The sequence below is a fragment of the Leiobunum rupestre genome, chromosome 9 (assembly GCF_980474605.1).
Source record: "Leiobunum rupestre chromosome 9, qqLeiRupe1.1.hap1, whole genome shotgun sequence".
Classification (NCBI taxonomy): Eukaryota; Metazoa; Arthropoda; class Arachnida; order Opiliones; family Sclerosomatidae; genus Leiobunum; species Leiobunum rupestre.
The window spans coordinates 11,086,748-11,111,313 of record NC_143392.1 but is presented as its reverse complement, the minus strand read 5'-3'; the positions used below and the strand labels follow the sequence as shown (position 1 = coordinate 11,111,313).

Below are 24,566 nucleotides of genomic sequence, written 5' to 3'. Positions count from 1 at the left end.
AATCAATCAGTTTTTTTTGGTTATAAGAGGGCAAAATTCTGAGGTAAGACGTTGATCTCTAAAAAATATATATAAAAAAAAGATAAAAAGTCTCTAGAAAAAGAAAGGGTAAAAAAAAAGAGATCCAGAAAAATCCGGAATCAATGCTGGAAAAATTGTTTTTAATGGATTCTAATTCTCTTGTTCGAAGGGGGGGGGGGTACGAAAAGGGGGTAATCGAAAGAACAATAACAAAATGACTTCTGTCCTCCTCCCGCGAGCTTAAACTCCCCGCTCTTTTTAAATCGTCTAGTATGTATGCCTATACGCCTATACAATTCGGAAAATGACTTCTAGAAGAAGGTTTATTTGAAAAACGACCCATAATCGTAGGCGAGGGGGGGAGGGTGAAGTGGTGATGGGGGAAGAGGAGGAGGGGTAGGGGCAGCTCGCTCGCGACGGGAGGGGGGCGAAGCGGAAAGCTGGAAAAGGGGGTAAAAATTAATCGAGCAATAGTCTGAAACGCGTGTTCGAGAATTGATGCCGAATTACCGCCGCTCTACATAGAAAATAGAAATGTAGAGAGACAGAGAGAATGGTACGGGGAAGAGGGGAGGGTAGGGGGGCAGGGAAAGACAAGGCAACCAATCGGATTACAAGATGTGCCGGGACGCAAAAACAACAAGGTAGGGAATAAGGGGGAGCTCACGTGGTCGGCGACGTGCTCCGTCACGGCGACGCGAAGTTCGACTCCTCCGCCGATCCGCCGCGCCATTGGTCCTTCGCCTCTGCCCCTTCGACTCCCACTTTCCCTTCCCCCTCCGCCAGGCGCGACTGACGAGTGCGCCTCCGTAGCGGCCTAGGATCGGAATTTGCCAACCACCCCGTCATCGCTGGCCCCCCTGACGAAAGCGCGCCCTAGACGCCGGCCGCGGATCGACGAGGCGCGAGTTTACGATGTCGGACGGCTTCACTAGGCCGATGTCGCTGCTTGGATACGGCCAACTATAGCCCGACGGCCAATTTTGAAATCCGGTGGTCCCCGAGTCACCCTCTTTTCAAAACGTTGGCATCTTGAGCCCCATATATAACCCTTCTCCACCCTCCCCCGATCTTCGTCTTCTCTAGCAGTTTACCCTGTCAAAGTAAGCCCCCCTCCTCGGGTTGAAAAAGGGATCGTAGCCCACCCCGAAGGCCCTCCCTTCCCCCCATTTAGACTAGGCGCCAGGGATCTGGAAGCGAAGCCGAAGGGGGTCCAACTGGATTTTTACGAAGGATAACCCCCCCCCCTTTGGTTCAAATCTCCCCCTCCTCCCTCAGGTTGGGATTCACCAAAATCCGCCACCCCCTCTTCCGTGGCACTCTCCTCGCTGGAGTGTCTTCGGACTGGCCCTTTCCGTATTCCGAAACTGTCACCCATCTTCGGAAAAAGACCTCCTCTTTGCGAGGGACACTCGCTATAATTCGAGAGAAGAGATCCACCGTGGTTTCGGGCTTGTTAACTCGTTACGATCAAGGCTTAGCGCTATTTAGAAAAAAGTGACGCGGCTTTCTTTTGTTAGTGTACGCGTATCTCGGGCGTTGTTCGAGCACCGTACAAGAATACTTCCCGTTGGAATCGGCAACAGCCTCGTTGTCGACAACGACAGACACCCATCGGACACGACGCAGGTAACGTACTCGTTATTTGACTGCCCGCTTTGCTCGCTAATTTGCATAATCCTCTAATACCAACGATCGTCTTGGATAAACGGAGCTTTAAACGCGTCTCCAATTCGCTGTAATAGAAATAAACGACCATTTGTATTTCGCGGACGGAAATTTTATCGTCGTATTGACATTTTAATTGGAAACGACTGGCTAATTAGATTTTAGTTTCGCGCGTTCATTACATTGTGTCGAGGGTCATAGAGACGTCATGGGGACAAATTAATAATTCGCTTTATGGCCAAGTTATAGAGAAATATTCTCGAAAGGGAACGGGTGGGCTTCGCGTCTCTCCCTCTTGTCAAAATTTCTCATTTCTGTCGCGCGCGCGATGTCTGCCTTTTCCCAGGAAGATTCGATTCCGCCGCTGGAGAGTGAGAGAGTGCTAGATGCTGATGGCGACGGCCAACTATGACAGCCGATGACGGATGAAGGGCTGCCGTCCCAGCAGACTAATCATCATTACCACCGCCACCAACCCGTAATTGGCCGGACGGAATTCCATCGACTAGATTGATTGTCGCGACGCAACAAACGACCGTTTCTGCGAACTGAAAAATGATGGAAAGTCGTCGCAATTAGTACACGGCCAAACCAAATTATAACAAACTTTTAAAGCCGACACTACGAGAACGTTTCCACTTTTCTGAAGACGCAAAAACTAAATTATATCATCAACTATGGCGTATTCTCAATTCGCCTACTCTTCGTACCCAACTACGCCTTCTCATCAGGTAAGAACTTCTTGTCGTTGTAAATGCGGATTTAAATTTCAAATATAAACGAACAGGTATATAAAAAGTAAGGTATATTTTGATTTTTCGAAGATGCTTAGCGTGTCAACCGGAGGTCCTCTATGCGGTTCCTCCGTGTCCAGTAGTTGCGGAAGCCCTCAGGGCCTGACGTCTTCGTCGCCGCCACCGCAATCCCCACCTTGCACGGACTCCTCGATCATTTCGCCACCCGCTGGCTCCAACTTGGTCCGAGCGTCTTCGGCGAGCCCCAGTCCCCCCGTCTCGGCGGGCTCTTCCTCGACGGGCCCTTCGGCGGTGGTCCAACAAGCGGCCGCTTACGAATCGAGGCTATTGTCCACTACCTATCACCACCATCCTTCCATCCATCCGGTGCATCATTCGCACCAGGTTCATCCCCGCCTGACCGCCGCCGGATTCTACGGGACGACGAGTGGTTCTTCCTTGCACACTTCCGCTTCCTACTCCGCCGCCGACAACGGAGTTCCTACGAACGGATACGCTAGTCTGACCAGCGTCGATTCCTCCGCTTTCTACCCGACACTGGTAGGTTTAAAACACCGTTCGAATTTGATTTAACACTTTCTTAATATCTTTTTGCACTGTCTCATTATAGGGAAGCGGTTTCGGGATGAAAGACGATCCTTGGAGAGGCAGTCTTGCCACGCCATCTCACGCTTCTAACCCCCATCAAACAACGGCACCTTATTACTACGATCCAACGCTAGCCGCTTACGGGTAAGTTATTTCTTTTTAACCTAGCAATTAGCGTAGGTAATACTTAGCCCCCTGTAAATTAACTTCACCCTGGGCTTCGGTGAGAAACGGTTAGAACATTTCTACAGGCGCTGTTTCGAAATTGATCTAAATTTGCTCTACTCCGGTGGATATTAAATTACTTAAATTAAATTAAATTGATAATTGTTTTAACGCGTGTCGCAATTATTGTTTATATTTAATTAATAGAGTTTATGTAGAATCAATGAAAACGAGACGTAAACGTTTTAGGGCGTTTTATCAATTGGAATTAAAGCTTTAGTTTTTTTCTACGTTATCAAATATCGCGCGACGCCTTTCGTATATTTTACAACTGTTGAAAAAAAATCCAAAAACGCACCACCCGGCGGCGCTGTAGACTCGTCGTCTGCTGAAATGACAAGCGAGAGTAGTAATAGATCGGTTTGGCCAGAGTATTGTGTATCTCAGTACGGAGTTTGAAGGTTGATTTCGGAGATCGCGGGGCTAGCGGAGAGTCGCGACTGAAACGTGTCATCTGTCATAACAGCGAGATCGCGACAGTTCCTATCAGACACGTTCGACAGCTCCGGGGCGGCTTCGAGGGCACTTCTTTCTCTCTGGGACGCTCGGCAAAGGGACAGATTTCACCGAATTTGGGTGTACTCTCTCGATACCGCGTGGACTACTTAAATGTTGAACTCAAACCAGCGACATTGGGCTCTCCGATCACGTAGTCCTAAAGCTTGTAGTATGTCCCTTCCAAGAAGAAAAAACTGTTTTTGAAGAGCCAATCTATGCAAGCACGTTTCGGGCTTATCCGTATCACCCCCCCGACCACCCTTCCTTCGTGGTAAGCCCATTTGGGACTTGTTCGCATTGGAACCCCGATAAACTGATTTTTCTCTTCAATAAAACTCCGATTGCAGGCCTGATACTGAGTCGCTTTTCTCACTTAAAATCACTGTTTTTTTAATCTGTCACTTTTCCCAAAATTAGTTACTATTTATCACTTTTTTCGAATTTTAAGATTTCCTTAGCATTGAAGGTTAGAAATAATACAACAAAATCAAACTCCATTCGATTTTAATTTCCTTTTAATTTTTGAAAAGCCCGCCATTTACTTTAACAATTTGCTCATTTTGGCGCTGCGGTATACTCGAGAAGCTCCGGTAGAGGGGGGTGTAATAAAAACTACGCATGCTCATGTGATTTCTCTGGTATTCCGTATAGCTAAAGAAAATAGATAAATAGATTTAGTCTAATTTCGTCTTTTCTAAAAACAAAAAGTGATAATACTTCCTTTGGTTATATAGGTACTATTTTGGTTGTGTAACTAGCCAAAAAACGCAATAAAACAGTTTTTTTTCCTTTTTGGTATATTTTCAGTCATTATTTAGTCACATTTCGGTAACTTTTTTTAATTTTTTAGTCACTAAACTCCCTAAATTCTACTGTGTAAATGAGTATCAGGCCGGCGATTGCATTATTAACAGTGGCGTACCGAAGGTATATGGCGCCCGGTTAAAAAGTAACGAAATGGCGCCCACCTATATAGAATTATTAAAATTCTATTGAACGAAGAATCAGAATTATCACTGGTTGAAGGAACAATTACACATTAGAGATAGGAGTGTTTTGGAGCCCAGTTAAATATTAACCCCCTTAACCCCGGTCGGTACGCCCCTGATTATTAATAAGGTTGGCCGTACTTGTTTGATTTACGGGGTACCCCATTGGACTTTCCAATAATAGTAAATGAAAGAGAAAAATGGGAATTGTTGTAAAGTATCGCTTAGAGATAATATTTTTCTTGGTATATTCTAATGAAAATCTGATTTTCCATTACATTTGGAAAATATAGGTTATAAATTTATAATTATCCTACGTAGTGTAATTTTAAAGTTTTATACGTGTAGGCGAATTTATACGCGGGGTAAATTATTGAGTTGTGATGTGGATCTATTGAAAAGTGTAATTATACCGTTAAGGTAGATGTTTAATTTTATCGTTTTACATGGATACTTCCCTCGTGAGAGATATACTATAGACTTATGGTGATAGTTTAAATATTTTTAAACCACATAAAATATCAATATATAAACAATATAAAAAACTAAATATAGGTTGACATCACCAATGAAATTTCTACATAAAATAGCTAATAATTAGCCTTTTCAATTTACATAGAGCCACGTAGCGGTCAACGCGAGAACTTCATAAACGGCTGGATTTATTGCCTGCTAAGCTGATGCTTTCTGATTTATCGCCTGCTTAGCAGACGAAAATCCCGCAGTTTATGAGTTTATCGCGTTGGCCGCTACTTGTATCTATGTAAACCAAATTACCGTGTTCTTAACAATGGTACACAGATTTAAAGCTACAGCTGTGACGTCGCGCGATTTGATAAACGTCAAGATTGAATAGAGCGTTCTATAAAATCGGTCCAAAACCGGCCAAACTTTTCATACAGACTATAGTGCTAGTTCAGCAGGACTAACAACTATTGTTATTCTTTGATTTAAGAGAATTCGGCTTATGTCCGGTCTTTACATGAATATTTTAGAGACGTACCTTTTAGGAGTTGTAGGAGGGACCCTAGGTGTTGAAGTATGTTTGGGGTGAAGAATATTTTCATGATCTAAGTTTCTTTTTAAACCCGTGGATTTGGGACTACTATTTTGCTTATTTGCCATCATACATTTATTACAAAAATCATTTAAAATAAGAAAAACGGCGCGGAAAGCCGGAAATTAGTGAAGCCTAGGCTAGCAACTACGCTACTCCTAAAAATCGACTGTTTTCAATTTCTTACGGGTTTGCCAGATATATATTTTTCTCTCACACAAAAAACCGGCCAAACCTTCACCTCCTCCGAACTCAAAAGGGGGAAAGCACACCACAGCGATTTTATAGAACGCTCTATACTAAGCAGTCTCCAGAACGCCAAATAAATTTACGCGCTAAAACTATTATCGTGAAAGCGGAGTTCCGGTGCGAACAAGATCCTCGGTCCCATATATCGTTCAACTTTATTCCCAATGAAAATTTATCAAAAATTCACGCAACGTAAAATGTTTGGCTTGATAAGAACCGTACGAGGCAGAGAAGAGGGGTGTTATACAATATTTTATCTCTACCCCTCCCCCCTTCCCGCCTTCAATTATCTCCTCAAACATTAATAAAGTTCGTAACGGCAGACTGAAATTTTCCCAATAATCGCTTTTAGCTTCTGTCGCTTGTTAAGTTGGGGAACAGTGAACAGGGTCTCACTCCCTCCTCCGCGTTCGACACTGCCGCCGCCTAGGCACCTCTCCTTCTCTCGATAATGCATCCGAAATTAATTGGACGAGATAGGAGTTTCCATAAATTACTCTGGCCAAGTTCTACGCGCTCCAAAGTGCAGTCTAAAACGAGGTAGCCCCGCTCTGTCGTTTCGAGCATCGGAGACAAACTATTTGACTTTAAAGAGCGATAATATACAGACCTCTTCTGGAGATTAATAAAAGAGAAACACAACGTCGATGAAGCTTCGACAACGTTTAAAGGGGTTGGACATTCGCCAGAATACCAAATATTTAGTATAAAATATATTTTTGTAATTTAGAAATTAAATTGAAAATTCGGAAATCTCTAAAATTAAGGTTTAATAACAGTAAAATATACAATACAGATTTTGACACGTTTAAAGGGGTTGAACAATTGGCGAAAACAAAATTTACGTAGTTAAATATATATTTCAGAAATTTTGAAAGAACTTGAAAATTCGGAAATCTCTAAAATTAGGGTTTATTTGCGGACACATATCCAATACAGATTTTGACAACGTTTAAAGGGGTTGAACATATGGCGAAATCAAATATACTTAGTTAAAAATATCTTTAAGAAATTTAGAAATTAGATTGAAAATTCGGTAATCTCAAAAATTTCGGTTTAACAGCGGAAAAATATACAATACAGATTTTGACAACGTTTAAAGGGGTTGAACATTTAGCGAAATCAAATACACTTAGTAAAAATACATTTAAGAAATTTAGAAATGAAATTCAAAGTTCGGATATCTGATATCTCTAAAATTAGGGTTGAGCAACGACAGCATGTTCAATACAGATTTTAAAATCAAAAATATATAAAAATATTAAAATCGGGTTTAAAATTTTTAATGAAAAAAATTGTTTGGTATTTAAAGAAAAGTGCAATATTTGACTCACGTTAACGAAGCTGCGATTTTCATACAACACCATTATAAATATTTTGAATACCATTCTTAACAGCATAAGTATGTAATGCACCTCTTACGGAGAAAATTTATTGAAACAAAATACATCGTAAAACAATTTTCTACTGGTTTTACATCTCCAAAATATGGTTTAGAAACGCCGAGCTATGTGCTTCAGCCTTTCACGTTTAGCGGAAAATTAACGCCTTTTGAAAACTGTTTATAACCTGCGAAGGCACACGTTTCGTTTTAATGATTTTTATAAATACTTCTCTCTTAAAATATATATTCAATATTTCTGGTTTTATAAACTGTTACTGATGATAATCTTATTGGTAATCTCATGGTACAATTCGCTTAGTTATGGCGGTTTGGATTTCAACGGTGCCAGACGTAAAAATGTCACTCGAGATTCGACAACGACTTTGAAAGCGTGGCTGGGAGAACACAGGAAGAACCCGTACCCGACCAAAGGGGAGAAGATCATGTTGGCCATCATCACCAAGATGACCTTGACGCAAGTGTCCACCTGGTTCGCCAACGCCAGGAGGAGGTTAAAGAAGGAGAACAAGATGACTTGGGAACCCAGAAACAAAGTCGAAACGGACGACCACCAAGCTGATGATGTAAAAAAAGACGTTGGGAATTCTTTAGCGTAGGAAGTGTTAACACCTTTGTACTTGGATTTAGAGCCAGAATGATTCCGGTAGGCGATCCGAAGATGAGGATCGTAAACCCAACAAAGAGACGACGTTGAACCCTGTGAGCACGAAAAGAGAAAGGCTGGAAAAGGATGAGATCAAGCCGAGTTGCGTTGAAGTCCCGCCAGTCAATATAGGTCAACACGATATTGGGATCGTCGTCAAGAGGAACGATGAATTTGAAGACCGGAGTAGGTCTTTGGCTTCTTGCCTAAGTAGAACGCATTCGCTGGATTCGAACGACCCTGGTCTGTGTCGAAATCGAGCTCCCGCTATGATGCCGAACGATTCCCAAAATGGTAAGTGTTCGTTACCATTAACCCATCAGTCTTCTCTCATTTCGTAATGATACGAATAACATCGTTGTTACTAATCAATCTCCAGGATCTCGACTGTCTTCCTTGGCTCTGCATGGCGCGTATCCTGGACCCGTGATCAACGAATTTCCAGGCTCGTGCTTGCAAATACCTTTCTCTTCGGTTCCGAACGCGTCCCCCAGCTTCCGCCACCACTCGCCGATATTGGCCTCTGACGCCTTGATTTCGCCATCCGTTCCGACCTACTCCAATCGCTACCAAGGCTCTCCCGAGCATCCGAATGCCCTTTCGCTGTCCACAGCCTCGGCATTCACACCATCAACAACGTCCTCGTCCGAAGGCGATTCCCAAGACTTATTATCGTGCAACGCTCTGGACGCGTTCATCAAGGACGCTTCGATGTCGTCATCGTCTTCTAGCGAAGCAAACTCGACGCAAAATTCGCCCCACGGCGCTGTAGGAGACGTTTCGGACAGTCCTTTTTCCCCCGTTATACCCAAGCCGAAGATCTGGTCACTCGCAGCGACGGCCACCAGCAAGAGTCCTCCGCCGAATGTGCAAATGGTGGCGGCTTCGGCGGCGCTTCAGGGACAGTCGCACCTCGGTTCGTGCGCGAAATTCTCAAACTCGGACATGATACAGAATCAGTCCTACCAGAAACATTGCCAACTGAATAACCATCACCGAGATCCTTTCTGTCCCAACGGTGGCCTATCTTACCAATCGGACAATTGGTACGCTTACCCGAACGTGGGAAGGCACCAACAACAAAGCCACCCGCAGTTCCAGCAGACCCCCGGACACTCGGGGTTTAACTCTCGGTCTTGTTTTAGCCCTTCCCCGCCGCAAACGGACACTCCACCCCAAACGCCACCCAGTTTGAAACTCGTCGGACACCAACTGAACAGTTACGTTTCCCACGGCGAACACCTCGTCTACGGTAATTACAATCAACACCAAATGCACGGTCTCAAAAGTCCGGTTGATGGTTCCAAGTCGGTGGAAGCTTCTATGTTGGCCTGTACGGGACAACTGCACGACGCCAGAGACCATTGTAAGTTCCAAAACCTTTTTTTTTTTACTCTTTCCATCAATCGTTTTAATTCAGTTCCATATAATTACTATGGCGCAATTTTGGGGCGTTCCCTATATAATCGCGTTAAAATTTCGTAAAAGAGTTTAATTTTATTTCATTTAATACCATAAGTAACCTATATTATTTATATAAGTGTGACACTGAACGATTTCTGTAAACTGAAACGCGTCATTCCCTACTCTCTTTGTTGGAAATATTACTGCAGGTTAGTTTGAGGACGATAAATAGTTTAGGTTCCAATTTCCAAAATAACCACATTCAGAAACCTAGCGAGTGTTCATAATAGCTAAATTTATGGTACGATTCAATATTTAATCATTAGCGTTATTTCTACTTTTGAAAACATTTCCCTTTAAACATTGGAGAGTCTCATACTTAAGGATGAAATGTTGCTTATGTTAATACGAATAGCACGGATCATTATTTGTATTGGCCACGGACAAAAACTAGCTTGACAACCGAAAAAAGGGTTTTTTGGCGCGATAACAGAGACGGTAATCCGAAATGATTTACGACAAAGAGCGTGTGGTCCTTTCGCTCGAAAGTGACGGGCGGATGCAAAATGAATTCGGGACATCGGGGGTCTCCCTTCTAAATGTTCCCCTACAAGAGATGAAATGTGTGATTTGAAACTTTTCAAAAAATTCTCTATTTTCAATTTTGCCATTTCAAGAAAACCAAAGTTAATGTGGATTTAACGAATTTCCTTAGCACATTAAACCTTTTAATTGATTAGTTTTTTTGAACAAAAATTCATTTTAAAATACTTTATCTTCACCTTTTTCATTGAACCGTGAGGGACTATTTAAACAAAATAAAATATTAAATGTTTCTTGTAAAGGTATTGTTTGAAATTATCAAATTTCTTATGACCCAATTTTTTTTTAAGCTTCGTTTTTTTGACAAGCTTAGGCAGTGGCGTAGACAAGGGGGGGGGGGTTCAGGGTCCAGACCCCCTCCCTTGGGCCTACCTTCGACTGTACTAAATTTCCACCCCCTTCTCGACCCCCTCTTAACATTCACATATTTCGCCCCCCTTGAGGAATTCCTGGCTACGCCACTGAGCATAGGTACATAGTCAGTCAGTTCCGAGTAATAATGCAATAATATAACCATTTAGAATAAATTAACAAAGTCCTATATATTGAGCTAAGCGCTCTTAGAAAAAAACTTCTTAAATTACTTAAAAAATTTAAAATGTTTAGTTAGACACCGATTCACGTGAAACAAACATTAAGATGAAATCACTTAATTTCGATTTTAAATTTTTTATTTATACTAGATGACGCAAAAAGGAAATAAACAATTTGTGATTTATTTGGACAAAAAACAATTAATACTAAAATGAATAAATCTCAGGAAAAATTCAGCATCAACAGAAACACGTGAAAATTAATATATTTCTCAATTTTTAGATAATTTGAAATATCTACTTTTCGGACTTTTGGCGCCATCTGGTATTTAAAAATCCGCCTTTTCGTGTAGCTTGGAGTGTATGGTGTGAAGACCTTTTTGTCACATGCACAAATATTAAATATATTTTATTTGAAAAACAATCTGACTCTAATGGCGTAACTCTTGTGAAAGAATGCTCTCATTTGACAAAATATATTTCGTTCTATACCTCCCTCATGTAAAATATAGTGTAAAACATTTTTACAACAGACATTGAGCGAAAGTACCATTTAGAATAAGTTGAGTCTCCAGGGCTCGCCATCTCTCGGTTTGTTTTCGCATTAAACAACGAGAAAATTCCCTCTGAACTTTAGCCTTTAAAAACTCCCCATTTAATAATAAAATGATATCTTTCCAAAGTCGGTTTTTAAACCACATAACGCGAGCCTCAAAATAGAGGTCGGTAACGGTTAATCATTATCCATGATTAAATTGATTTTTTTGGGAAAGAAATGTAAACAAAGAAATTTACCGGATAATATTTCGGAAAATGGTTAAAAAACATGTATTATTCGTAAAATTTGAGCTTTTTATCGAAAAAAACGTCTTTTTTCCGATTAATTTTACAAATTTATCGAAAAAATTAATCGGATAATACAGAAATATAAATTACTTGATCAAAACATTTTACGAATAATTTTGAGAGCTTTATCTATTGAATAAAAGTTAACCATCCCCGACCTCTACCTCAAAATATCTTAGGCCTGGGTTATAAATAACAAGAGAGATATGTTGTAAGTTGGTAACGTTAATTCGGGATATCCTCAATCGCTATCAGGACTTTCCATCCAAAGCGCCAAAAGGAACGACATAAATAATAAAAATGGTTTGGAAGGAGGTTTCTTGACCCGAGCCGATATTGATGCGATAACAGAACCAGAAACAAGGTCGACATTAATAATAGGTCCTAGTTGGTCGAACGCAGGTTGGTCGAGCGCTTGTAGATCCAGGGCTGACTTATCCATAAGGCAGACTAGGCAAAGTGCCTATAGGGCCTACGAAAATGTTACGAGACATTAGGGCCTACGATTCCATATAATAGGGCCTACGAAGGTCCGAAAAGTCGGTAAATGAGAGGTTTTTCCCTTCGATCCTCTGAGGCGAATCACAATCAGAACGAAAAAGGTGTTTACCGACGACAAGAAACATTTAATATTGACATATTTCGTAACCTAAAATAGTTGCTATCCACAGAAAAACGTCACCGGGAGGCGCTTCAATCGCATCAGAACACGTCAATTGCAGGGAGCCAATGAAATACCGGACTGATTTGATTTTGTTTAAGATGAGAGGCTTAGTGTTAGAGCAACGTTTCAACATAGTCATTATTTCTAATTATAAATAAATACATTATTATATATTTATTTCTAATTTTAAATAAATACATTATTATATATTTAAAGCAAGTGGCGGCTCTATTATTGCCACCTGTATTATGAAAAGACTCCTGATATTAGAGATGGCCATGAATCTATCCGATTCTTCGAAAAACGGGACTTTACTGAACAGCGTGGTGCCATCTATTTATGGAAAAGGAAGCTAAAACTAAAAATAGCCAAATGATAACGTCGTCAGAGAGCCATTGTAGAGTATTATAGTCAGACAACTTACTTATACCATAAGTCTATAATATTTTCCCATAAGTTTGTCACTTTGGGGAATATTTTTCTGAGAGCTAGTAACTGAGTTACGTCATCACAAGAAGAAAATCTTCCCCTAGCGAGGCGTTGTCAAAGGCTACTTGTGACGCGTTAGCAAACGGACCCAAAACTGTGACGAAGCCTGTAATGCAGTCTGTTTTGTGAATAGCTCTCAGTAAAACTTTTTCGTGTGAAGAATAGCTAGGAAGTGTCACACTTATGTAACAATATTATGCACTTATAATTACTTATACTCTCTTTAGTGGACTTTAACCTAAATTATATATCCCATGTAAAAATATGTTTTTATAATTGCTGTAAATTTATGTTATTGACCAATTTAAAAACGATCCAATGAATGCGAGGGGTACCTATAAGTACCGCCTTTTTTATTTCGACGCTAGCGACATCTATTGAAATAAGAGCTACTTCACGTCGCGCCGCCACTTGCTTTAATATAAGCCTGTCAGTTACTGAAGGACTTGCGCGTTATAATTTGTTTGAAGTGGCGTATTTTTCTCGCTAGAGGGACGTATTTTTGGAGTGTGGCCTCAAATTTATGTCAATCCATACTAAGCTATCAGCATATGTAACATAATTGTTTGTTTCACAGTTATTGCGTCATCCGTACATATTTGATGTCATATTTGACGTCATCGAATCTCAAATGCCGATTATGCCGTCGTCGTCATTATTTTAGTAAACAAACCGGTTTGAACAGCCAAGGCTTAGGAGATAAAATGAACTACAATATAGTGTCAAGTTCTGCTAATGTAATTAATTTGCAAATTAATGAAGTTCTCGGAGATTCACGTTCTAAAATAAATTTGCATTGCCAAATAAAAGAAGCAGGTTTATTGGAAAAAATAGTTGAAATTCAGTCAGGTTGAGCTTTTCTGGCGCATCTACAAGGTTGGAGTCTTTGCCGATTCTTTTGAGCCTAGGCCTAACTCTTCTAGGCTTGATATGGGTTTTAATAACGCTGGTGGAATATCCCACTTCGACGACTTGTTCCATTTTCGGAAAGCGATCACTATTGGTCATTTTCCCCAACCTTTTATTTTTCTAAATTACTCATAATTTAACTTCATCCGCACAAACCGAGCGAGTTTATAAATTTCAATAAAGCTACATTGGGCTGACTAAAATTCCGACGCAAAAAATTCCTTCTCAATTTAGAGGTTTTCCATTGGCTTAAATAAATATGTTACTAGCCAATAGTGTGACTCCCAAAATTACTAGGATAAATAAAAGGTTAAAATCTAACGTAGTCCACCTATTTACTGGTTCGTGGTGAAACAAACCGTTAGTGAAGATTTTTGAATGGAATAAAGGTACAGTGGCATACTTATGAGTAATTATGTTACATATGCTATCAGCGATAATTTCAACTATAACTGACACACTTATGAAATATTAATTATGGACTTATGAAGCTACGTATATTATTTCAACTTTATGGTATTAAGATTGAGCTGTTAATTGTAAGGCGATATAAAATACCCAAAAGAACATATGAAAGAACAGGAATATTTGGTTGCAATAACGCACAAAATGTCGCTAGTAATTTGCATAATTAAATATGACGTGGTCGTTTACATTATTGACAAACCTCGATATAGAATTTAACTGATAATTGTAAGTGCTCATTATGTTAAGAATGCATTAATATTTTTAATGATAATAATAATGAAGTTCTAGATTTAAGTACAGGTTTTAGATTCATTGACGGTAAATTTAGATATTGCTATATTATCTATTTCAACCACAGTCGAAATATTTAATTATCTACGAAGTTAAATAAGAAGTAACTAAATAAAATATATCTAACTAGAGAAGTATCCTGTTGATGAAATACAACAAATACTGACTTTCTATTGCTAAAATATTTTAATATTTTTACCTAGAGTTGATAATTTTCCGGATAAATAAAATGCGGAAAAAATTTCCAGAAATTTTTCCGAATTGTTGATTTTATAAAATGTCTTTACGCTTACCCAACTTGTTGAAATGTTGCCCTGGAATAGTTTAGCCAATGCCTAAGAATGAGTTCATAAACTCTTTAGTGGAAGAGAAAACGGATCCACAGTTGAAGCGGTAAGGCAAAATTTCAACAAGATGGCCAAGGTTATTTTATAAAAAGAACTATTGCGGAAAAATGTTCACAAATCGAAAAATACAAAATTGAAACATAAATTACTTTTTAAGAAATTTTAATGTTTTTTAACTTTTTATCGATATAAAATATATAATGTCTAATAACAGTAAACATACTACAAAACATTAATATTGTAACATTCTTAATCAGTTTAAACTAGTCTTGAGGTTTATAGTTTTACTTTTAGATTAAACAAAATTAGGCAAAAATGCCGCTTTATTTAAATTTGCAAACAATATATCATGGAATGAAACTTTTTTTTCGGAAAAATGCGGAAAATGTTCCAACTTACAACACTAATTTTAACCAATATATTTTTACGATATGCACATCCACTTGTTTGAAGGGAAATTTTCTCCAGACGATCATAAAATAAGCCCTAGTTCAGATTATTTTAAGGCAAGAATTAATGCAGTTTTAGTTAGTAAAACGGGCTTTAAAATTTGCTTTGGTTTACTAAATCTAGTTTTATCGGGGTTTATAGAGTAGGGTTTCATTTAAGTGGCCACCACAATGTTTAATTAAACTCTAGATAATAAAATTATTTATTCTTTACCAGTGAAAAGTATATACCTATAATATTAACACTGTCTTTTAATGTTATTGCAACATATTATATTTTTTATTTTTATAAATCTTTCTCTTCAAATTAAAATTTTGAAACGAACGCCCGTGTTAAATCTTTAATTTCTTACATTTTATATCGTGTACGTAAAAAAAATGTATCAGCTATTTTTCACCTTTAATAATAACATTTTCGATTATAAAGCAATATAATAATATTTAAGTAACACGACGGATTCTTCATGGTTTTAAAAACATAACTTTAATGTTAAAACGTTAAAGGGGAACGGCCAAGCTTTTCCAAAAATTACCTTATTTCCGTATCAAAAGATCAACAAGACGTTCAATATACTAACGCGTACCTTTCTTTGTCTTGAAAAAATAGCTTTTGGCAAAAAAATTGAAACGAAAAATAACGCCAGGTGTTTGGTTTGAATTATCGCCGCCATCTTAGGGGCTGCCGCCAGCGCCCTAACCCCGTATGAGCGATTTGCGAACTATCCTAACTTTTAAAATCGCGCAATTTAGGCTTAAGTCTCGTATAACTGGAACGCGCCGCGCGTGCGAAACATATTTTTTGCGTCTACAGCAGCGCGCGCTTTTACATTGTTTTTCTGTCTCACCGACTTCTCACCAGGTGTCGCGGCGGACGCGCGCTTTTCGATTTCCCGAAATTTCTTTATTTTATTAAAAATTAACTACTCAATATTTTTTGATGCGGTTTTCGCCACAAATTTTAGTTTTTAATGGGCTATAGGGCTATCTAACTGTTTAAAGCTTGACCGTTCCCCTTTAAAATTCTGCAAGTTTTCGGGTACGTGACCCCTTGTCAAGCGCTAAATCTAAATCGTGTTACTTAAATATGATTATCATTTTAACCATGGGCATGAAATTCAATTTATACAGCAATAAAGCAATGGATACTTCTCTCGTAAGAGTGTTTTATGTACTTCTGGTTAAATTTACTATAAGTATCGTTTAGAGCGTTTGGAAAGACATTCGCGTCAGACCCATTTGAAATTAATGAAAGCTTTGCCTAACATTGATAGCTCTGGACAAACGAGTTGGGTTGGTGGTCGAGATGGACACTGGTCTGGGACACGCGGCGAATTTGGAGGGTGGAGAGCAGACGACCGCCTACCACCATCACCATCAACTGAGCCTGTCCGAGGACGATTCTTCGTCGCCGTGCGCCGCTGCTTCGGCCAGCGGTCATCGAGAAAGCTCCGTCCACGGAGGAGCCGGAGTGCAGAGCGCGCTGACCACCTACAGAAACTGTTTCTCGACGGGCGAGGCTGAGTTCGAAATACCGTGATAAAATTAAAAAAAAATCAACGTAAAAAACTCTATACAAACGTGATTGTAAAGATTGTTCTTAAATTATTAGAAAGAGGTCGGACTTTCAGATTGTGCTAATATCGGGATGGTCAAGAAAATGTGACTCGTTTGTACATAAGAAAATATTATTGTAAATTAAAGAATTTTCGGACGATATAAAACGTCAAAATATCCACGAAATAAATACCGAATTTAAACCCTTTAATTATCGTATACATACAGATGATATAAATAACATGTATAACGCTTCAAAAATCGACTTACACTTGAACGGTTTTTTTGAAAATTGTTTCCATGGTTACTCATTGTTGCGTTTCAAGACAAACAGGAGTAAAAATTACAATTACATCTACTAAAATAAAATTACTATAGCCGCCGCCGTCGGTTTAACTTCGCAGTAACTACATCCGTTATTTGTACTCCAATGAGTTAATTTCCATCTTTACGTAACAACGTTAACTGACGGATGTCATAATTAAGAAATACGTTTGGTTGTCTACGATAGGTTAACCATTTTTAAATCAAATTCATTTTTCCATTAAAAGTTCAAACTCTGAGATTATATTTAAATGCCGCGAATTAATAATCATTTTAAACATTTTTAATTATTAATTTAACGCCGCGTTTAAAGAATGTTTGAAAATCAAAACTACAAGTTGGACTACTTAATTTGCAACGTACGAAGTAAATTAATTATTCGTAATTATACGTATAAGCATCTTCCACTATGAAAGTATTCTCAACAAATTAAAACTTTTAAAAACTCCCCACTTCAATTTTTGGCTCAAAGAAATTATAAAATGAACTGAAATGTATAATAAATGTAATAGTGAGTTTTTTCTCAACATGAAATAATAACCGCTCATTACCGTTTGCATTATTTTTCTCTCTGATTATTATCAAATTAATCTATAGAAAATGTTTAGTATTAAAGAAAAAACGAGTTGTTACGAACCGTCCAAAAAATATTTGAAGACAATTAGAGAAACATACGACTCTGTGTTAGAATCTCGTCAAATTTCAAAAAGTCAAAACATTTACGATATGGCAACGCGACTATGATGTCATTTGCCGTACAGTTACAGTTACTTTAGAATGGTGATTTCAAGGTCATTGTAGAGGTTAAATTGAGAATTTAAATTTTACTTTGCGTATTAGACGAGTCTTAATAATTTAAATAGTTCAATAAGGTTTTAAAATTTAAATTCCACTCTAATCGTCTACCGTCGTTATCTTCTAAATTGTTATTCCAACTTAAACTGAACGGTCATTTTAAAAGAAGATGAAGATTACAATTATATTATTAAAACCAGGAGATTATCAAGCTAGACGTATTCAATTTTAAACCGTATGCCAACGCGAGAAGCCATTTGTAAAATTTAAAAATATGTAAATAATAGTTCTGTTTACTTTTATTTCATGATTATCAGACGTTTAATTTCACCATTGCAGGACCGGTGTGGATTTTCATTAAACTTAAGCTTCACAGTAATTTTAACGCATTAGATCCAACAATTTACATGGCATAGCGTGGGTTCGCAGAAACGGAATTTAGATACTACTAGCTTGATGAACTGCTGTGAAAAACTACAAAACTACATAGGAGATATTTTACAATTTTTCGAAATAAATTTATTTTTTTAATTTTGTTCCATATTTTGGTTTTAGGGTGATATTAATTTGAATAGTGAAAACTATAAATAGTGTCGAGCCTGACTTTTCCGAAGATTGAATCTATACCGATATATATATAAATATATACAATTGTTTTTATATTGTGTCAAAAGTCGTGGAACACTAATTTATTGCATTCTTTGATCTAAAAGGTTCTAAATAAAAACTAAATAATTCTGAAAAAAAATGGTCTCGAATTTATTTCAAAAAAATTTAAATTTTTGTTCAATACGGGGGCTATATTCTGAAACCTAATTTGCTATGTACATTACAATGGCATAATCTGTTATACTGAATAGAGTCCCAGGTCATGTTTCCTGTTCGAAGTTTTATGTTTGTGTATTTAATATTTTTATTTTTTATTATTTATTTAAACCGGTTCGTGCAAGGTGACGTAAAGTTTTATCCTTAAAGATGAGTTAAAAACAATCCATTCAAAAATATTTTTATAAATTACCGTATTTGAATGCCTCCAAATAGAGAGTTTAAACAAAATGAAAGTTAATGGTATTTCATATTCTTATGACATATTTATTGTCGCTAACATTTAAACCGTCGATTCACGCTATTTGACGCCAAATGTTATTCTTAAAGAAGAGTTAAAAATAATCCTTTGAAAAAAAACAAATTTTTATAAATCACCATATTTGAATCCCCCCGAATAGAGTTTAAAGGCCTAGGTTTTCTTCCGCCTGTCACCCTTTAAGTTTACTTTCCTTCCAAATAAATACCCTGGTGGTAGGCCAACAGCGGAACACGTTGGCCTACCACCAGGGTATTTGTTTTATAGGAAAGTAAATTTAAAGGGTGACAGACGGAAGAAAACCTAGGCCTAACGAGAGTTTGGAACGCATACCGAAAATTACACCTCTTAACAACGGAATTACGACCGTAGACCCATAAGAGAGAGACTATTTGAAAAACAGCGCAAGGGTCTCTCGAAGTGAAGACAGCTTACGACGATATTATTTAGTACTATTAGTCAGGACTCAAATCGGCCGCGAAGAATAACAGAGGACTTTGGACTTGAAAGGAAGGAAAAAAATCACTTGACAGAAATGATTTTTTTTTCGAGCATCAATAAATTTGAAACAAAAAGAGGTGGCCCTCCGCGCGCACCCAGGGAGTTATTTTCATGTTCTCGTTGATCCTTATAAAAGCTATTTAAGTCGCGTTTTCTTCTCGTCCCCCCAGGGCAGTAACTCTTCCAGCGGCGGAGTGCATTCCTCCATGGTCCCTGCCATCCGTCTTTTGTAGGCGCCTCGGAGATTTTCTTCCAGGTCTTCTTGAGAAAATAGGGACGTCAATACAGCTGGCTAGTCGTAAATTTCCAAGGCAAATGCGGAGAGAAACAGCTCAGCGAAACTTCTGGCTCTCTATTCATCACTAGCAACACTTGATCCTGTCTACCAAGTTAAATTTTTTTTCGGGTTACAGACGAGGTTCGAATTAAATCATAACTTTCGTTTTCATTTGTAGAGTCTTACTTAAAGAATTGCTTGTTTTAGTTTGGTGTTGCACTTTTATAAAATGCTATGTTTAATATTGAAATACTACTTTATTTAAATTAGCCTATTCGTAACTTCTAATTTTATTTAAAGTCTTACCAAAATTTTATTAGATCAGTTCAATTTTTAGGTTGTTTTAGTTTGGTTTTGAATTTTTATAAAATGCTACGTTTAATAATTTAAATTAGCCTAATCATAACTTCTAATTTTATTTAAAGTCTTACTAAAATATTCTTAGATCAGTTAAATTTTTACTTTGTTTTAGTTTAGTGTTGCACTTTTATAAAATGCTACGTTTAATAACGGAATACTACACTATTTAAATTAGTCTAATCATAACTTCTAATTTTATTTAAAGTCTTACCAAAATTTTATTAGATCAGTTCAATTTTAAGGTTGTTTTAGTTTGGTGTAGAATTTAAAAAAAATATAATATTAGAATAGTGGAATAGTGAAATTGAATTATATATTTAAATAGGCCCATATTAAATTTCAATTAAAGTTAAAAAAATTACGAATTAATTAATATGAAAATTTACATTATTTAAATTAGACCATATCAAAAATATTCTACAGGAAACTTCAATATTAGAGTAAAAACGTTAATTTTTAAGTTGATTAAATTTGGAATTCGATTTTTATAAAACATTAATATCGAAAAAGTACAGCAGTACATTAATTAAATTATATCATATCAAAAATATTTTACAGGGATCTTCGATTTTAGAGTGAAAATATTAGGTGCTCTGAATAAATGTAGAGCTGTAATTCAGCATATTTATTCCAGTATATTTCAAATATTATAGCTAAAAAAACACGAACAAGAAAATGGGACGCTGTCAAGTTCGAACGCGACTTTCAGCTAAGAGATGATAATTTGGGAGGAAGCGATAGAGAAAAAGATGTTATTCTTGGATTAATGTCTGAGCATCGCGTAAAGGAGGAGAAGAGTCTTCTTAAACGACCGTTGACAGTCGGGGACACGCGCGCCCTCCTTACATCGGGAAAACTATCTTTCCCAATAATAAAACACAAGACGACACCAAAAAGTGGGAAAGAAGTGACGACCTACAACCCATTCAACGGGTATTTAAAGTCAACAAAACAGACGCGCCACGAGAGCTGAAATTATTACGCCCGCGTAGAAAACAGCTCGGGTACACTTTGACGCGTTTTGACGTCTGTCTCAGCGTCGACGATGCGGGGGAAAAAACATCTTCTCTACTAATGTGGTTTGTTAGACGCTGATGGTTGAAAAATACGGGACACAACTTACAACGAGCTGGATTTAGGGCTCGCGGTTTCGAGAATTATCTCGCACACGTGGTTCGGCCCTAAACAATCACAAATTACAGAGATAATCGTAAATTTTCACCGTTTCAACTGTACGTCCAAGGAGGATTTGAGAATTTCCCAACTATTTTAGCTCGTTTACGCTAAGGCTTGTACAATTTACATTTGTACAACGGTGCTAAGGTGGATTTGAGAATTTACGACCTATTCTTGTACTTTTACACAAAGGTTTATATTTGTACAACGGTCCTAAGGAGGATTTGAGAATTTACAACCTATTCTTGTACTTTTACACAAAGGTTTATACAATTTAAATTTGTACAACGGTTCTAAGGAGGATTTGAGAATTTACAACCTATTCTTGTACTTTTACACCAAGGCTTATACAATTTACATTTGTACAATTGTGCTAAGGTGGATTTGAGAATTTACAACCTATTCTTGTACTTTTACACAAAGGCTTATACAATTTGCATTTGTACAACTGTGCCAAGGAGGATTTGAGGAATTTACAACCTATTCTTGTACTTTTTCACAAAGGTTTATACAATTTAAATTTGTACAACGGTGCTAAGGAGGATTTGATAATTTACAACCTATTCTTGTACTTTTACATAAAGGCTTATACAATTTACATTTGTACAACTGTGCTAAGAAGGATTTGAGAATTTACAACCTATTCTTGTACGTTTACACCAAGGCTTATGCAATTTACATTTGTACAACTGAGCTAGGGAGGATTTGATACTTTTCAAGCTATTCTTGTACGTTTACACCAAGGCTTATACAATTTACATTTGTACAACTATACAAAGGAGGATTTGAGAGTTTCCAAACTATTTTCTAGCATTTACACTAAGACTTACACAAATTTACATTTTTATCAAGAATGTATTTAATTATACTTAAGCAGAATGACTATGTTAAGCCGATCCGTGGGCATTATGGTCTAATTTTACCCCGTCAGAAGAAACGACAAGGAACCAGGTCACAGGCACCGGTTTGAACGCTTCAGAAGATGTAATGATTAAGGAACCTATGAGATACCTCGTCGATTTGATTGGCGGTTAAGGGGAGGGGCATACTTGCAGACCGTGAGGTGGATTGGTAGTAATGATAAAAATCGTCTCAAAATGATAATTTATTATCTATTTTTGTTTTTGTGTGTTTCTTTTTTAGAGGGCACTACAGATGCTTTATTGGATTAGGCGTATTATTATGTACCTCTTTCTGAAATAAATAAATAAAATAGTAATTTTCCTTAAGTGTAAATAAACATATTATTGTTCCGACTAGTGTTGTTAATTTTCCGGAAAAATTTCCAGGATATGTTTCGCAAATCGGAAAAACAAAAATTGCAACACAAATTTCTTTTTAGGGGTTTTTAATGTTTTTAACTTTTTATCGATATAAAATGTCTAATATCCTTAAACATACTACAAAACATTAATAGTGTTACATTGTTAATCAGTCTAAGCTAGTCTAGGTTTACTTTTAGATTCGAAAAAATTAGGCGAAAATGCCACTTTATTTAAATTTGCAAACAATATATTAGACTAATCATGGAATGAAAACTTTTTTGTATTTATTTGGGAAAAATACGGAACATTTTCCGGACAAAAGGCTTCAGTCATTTTCCGGAAACTTTTCCGATTTACAACACAAACAAGTAAGTTCAGACTAATATTATTGCAAGTATGTGGAATTCAAGATTGGTTAACAGACACAGTAAATATTAGAATTTCGACAGGCGCTTGGAGAACACCTATTAAACATGCGAGGGCGATTGCATATTCTTGGCCAACATGGAAAACAGCGTGTCAACGTTATATTAAATTTCGGTGTTTGATTCATTTACATATTTCGCTAGATTTCGCCCTTGTAATCTCTATCTGATTTTGCATAAGAGCATGAACAGGGTTAAGCCCGGGCTGGAGAACTCGTAGAAGGTACGTGTGGCGTTACGCGTAAACAGTCTGTACGCGATAAAGCTACGACATAGCTACTAAACATTTCCCTTACGCGTTTTACATTGCGGCCTTAACCCGTCTATTATCATGGCTGCTTACGGACATTAATTATTCCGTCATATTAGGAATTAATTATGACGTCCATTCATCCTTAATAGAGGTTGTTTTACATTATTTTAAGGTCATGATGAAAAACATTTTTAGTAATGTATTTTGAATTGAATAAAACGTCGAAATTAGACATATGAATAAAGTAATACAAGAAAAATAACAGTGAAGGAGTAGGGTTGCCATTAGATTTGAGAGTTGGGTAGGAGGTGAAGCCACTTAAGTAAACAATGTACACCAAATTTATCATTTCCAAATTCCAAGGATATAATTTTTAAACATTAATTTAAATTTTATGATTTAAAAAAAATTCTTGGATTTTTTGTTTTCAAAAATAATTTTGTATTTTATGTTTTCAAAAATAATTTTGTATTTTATGTTTTCAAAAATAATTTTGTATTTATAATTTCAAAAATAATCTTGGATTTTATGTTTTCAAAAACAATCTTCGATTTTATGATTTCAAAAACAATCTTGGATTTTATGATTTCATAAATAATCTTGGATTTTATGATTTCAAAAATAATCTTGGATTTTATGATTTCAAAAATAATTTTGTATTTTATGTTTTCAAAAATAATTTTGTATTTATAATTTCAAAAATAATCTTGGATTTTATGTTTTCAAAAACAATCTTCGATTTTATGATTTCAAAAACAATCTTCGATTTTATGATTTCAAAAACAATCTTGGATTTTATGATTTCATAAATAATCTTGGATTTTATGATTTCAAAAACAATCTTGGATTTTATGATTTCATAAATAATCTTGGATTTTATGTTTTCAAAAATAATTTTGTATTTTATGTTTTCAAAAATAATTTTGTATTTTATGTTTTCAAAAATAATTTTGTATTTTATGTTTTCAAAAATAATTTTGTATTTTATGTTTTCAAAAATAATTTTGTATTTATAATTTCAAAAATAATCTTGGATTTTATGTTTTCAAAAACAATCTTCGATTTTATGATTTCAAAAACAATCTTGGATTTTATGATTTCATAAATAATCTTGGATTTTATGATTTCAAAAACAATCTTGGATTTTATGATTTCATAAATAATCTTGGATTTTATGATTTCAAAAATAATCTTGGATTTTATGATTTCAAAAATAATCTTTGATTTTATTATTTCAAAAATAATCTTGGATTGTATTATTTCAAAAATAATCTTGGATTGTATTATTTCAAAAATAATCTTGGATTGTATTATTTCAAAAATAATCTTGGATTTTATGATTTCAAAATAATCTTGGATTTTATGATTTAAAAAAAATTTTGGATTTTATGATTTCAAAAAAATTTTGGATTTTATAATTTCAAAAATAATCTTGGATTTTGAGATTTCTA

At 36.6% G+C, this 24,566-nt stretch overlaps 1 protein-coding gene across 1 annotated transcript; it reads left to right on the top strand.

The window, feature by feature from the left end:
* Window positions 1–468: 468 nt before the first annotated feature.
* LOC149926503 (uncharacterized) lies at window positions 469–17,268 on the top strand. The gene is made up of 8 exons (XM_090159076.1): window positions 469–1,650; window positions 2,036–2,420; window positions 2,514–2,984; window positions 3,055–3,176; window positions 7,754–8,018; window positions 8,083–8,392; window positions 8,478–9,464; window positions 16,373–17,268. Exons 2-8 carry the CDS (start codon window positions 2,367–2,369, stop codon window positions 16,636–16,638), a joined length of 2,475 nt encoding a protein of 824 aa, XP_090015202.1. The 5' UTR covers window positions 469–1,650; window positions 2,036–2,366; the 3' UTR covers window positions 16,639–17,268.
* Window positions 17,269–24,566: the final 7,298 nt, after the last annotated feature.

Excerpts from the sequence above, each read along its gene's own strand:
- LOC149926503 (XM_090159076.1), top strand. The coding sequence starts at position 2,367 with ATGGCGTATTCTCAATTCGCCTACTCTTCGTACCCAACTACGCCTTCT. Across the intron at positions 2,421-2,513 it reads CAACTACGCCTTCTCATCAG|ATGCTTAGCGTGTCAACCGG; the intron begins GTAAGAACTTCT and ends GATTTTTCGAAG. Across the intron at positions 3,177-7,753 it reads CCAACGCTAGCCGCTTACGG|TTATGGCGGTTTGGATTTCA; the intron begins GTAAGTTATTTC and ends CAATTCGCTTAG.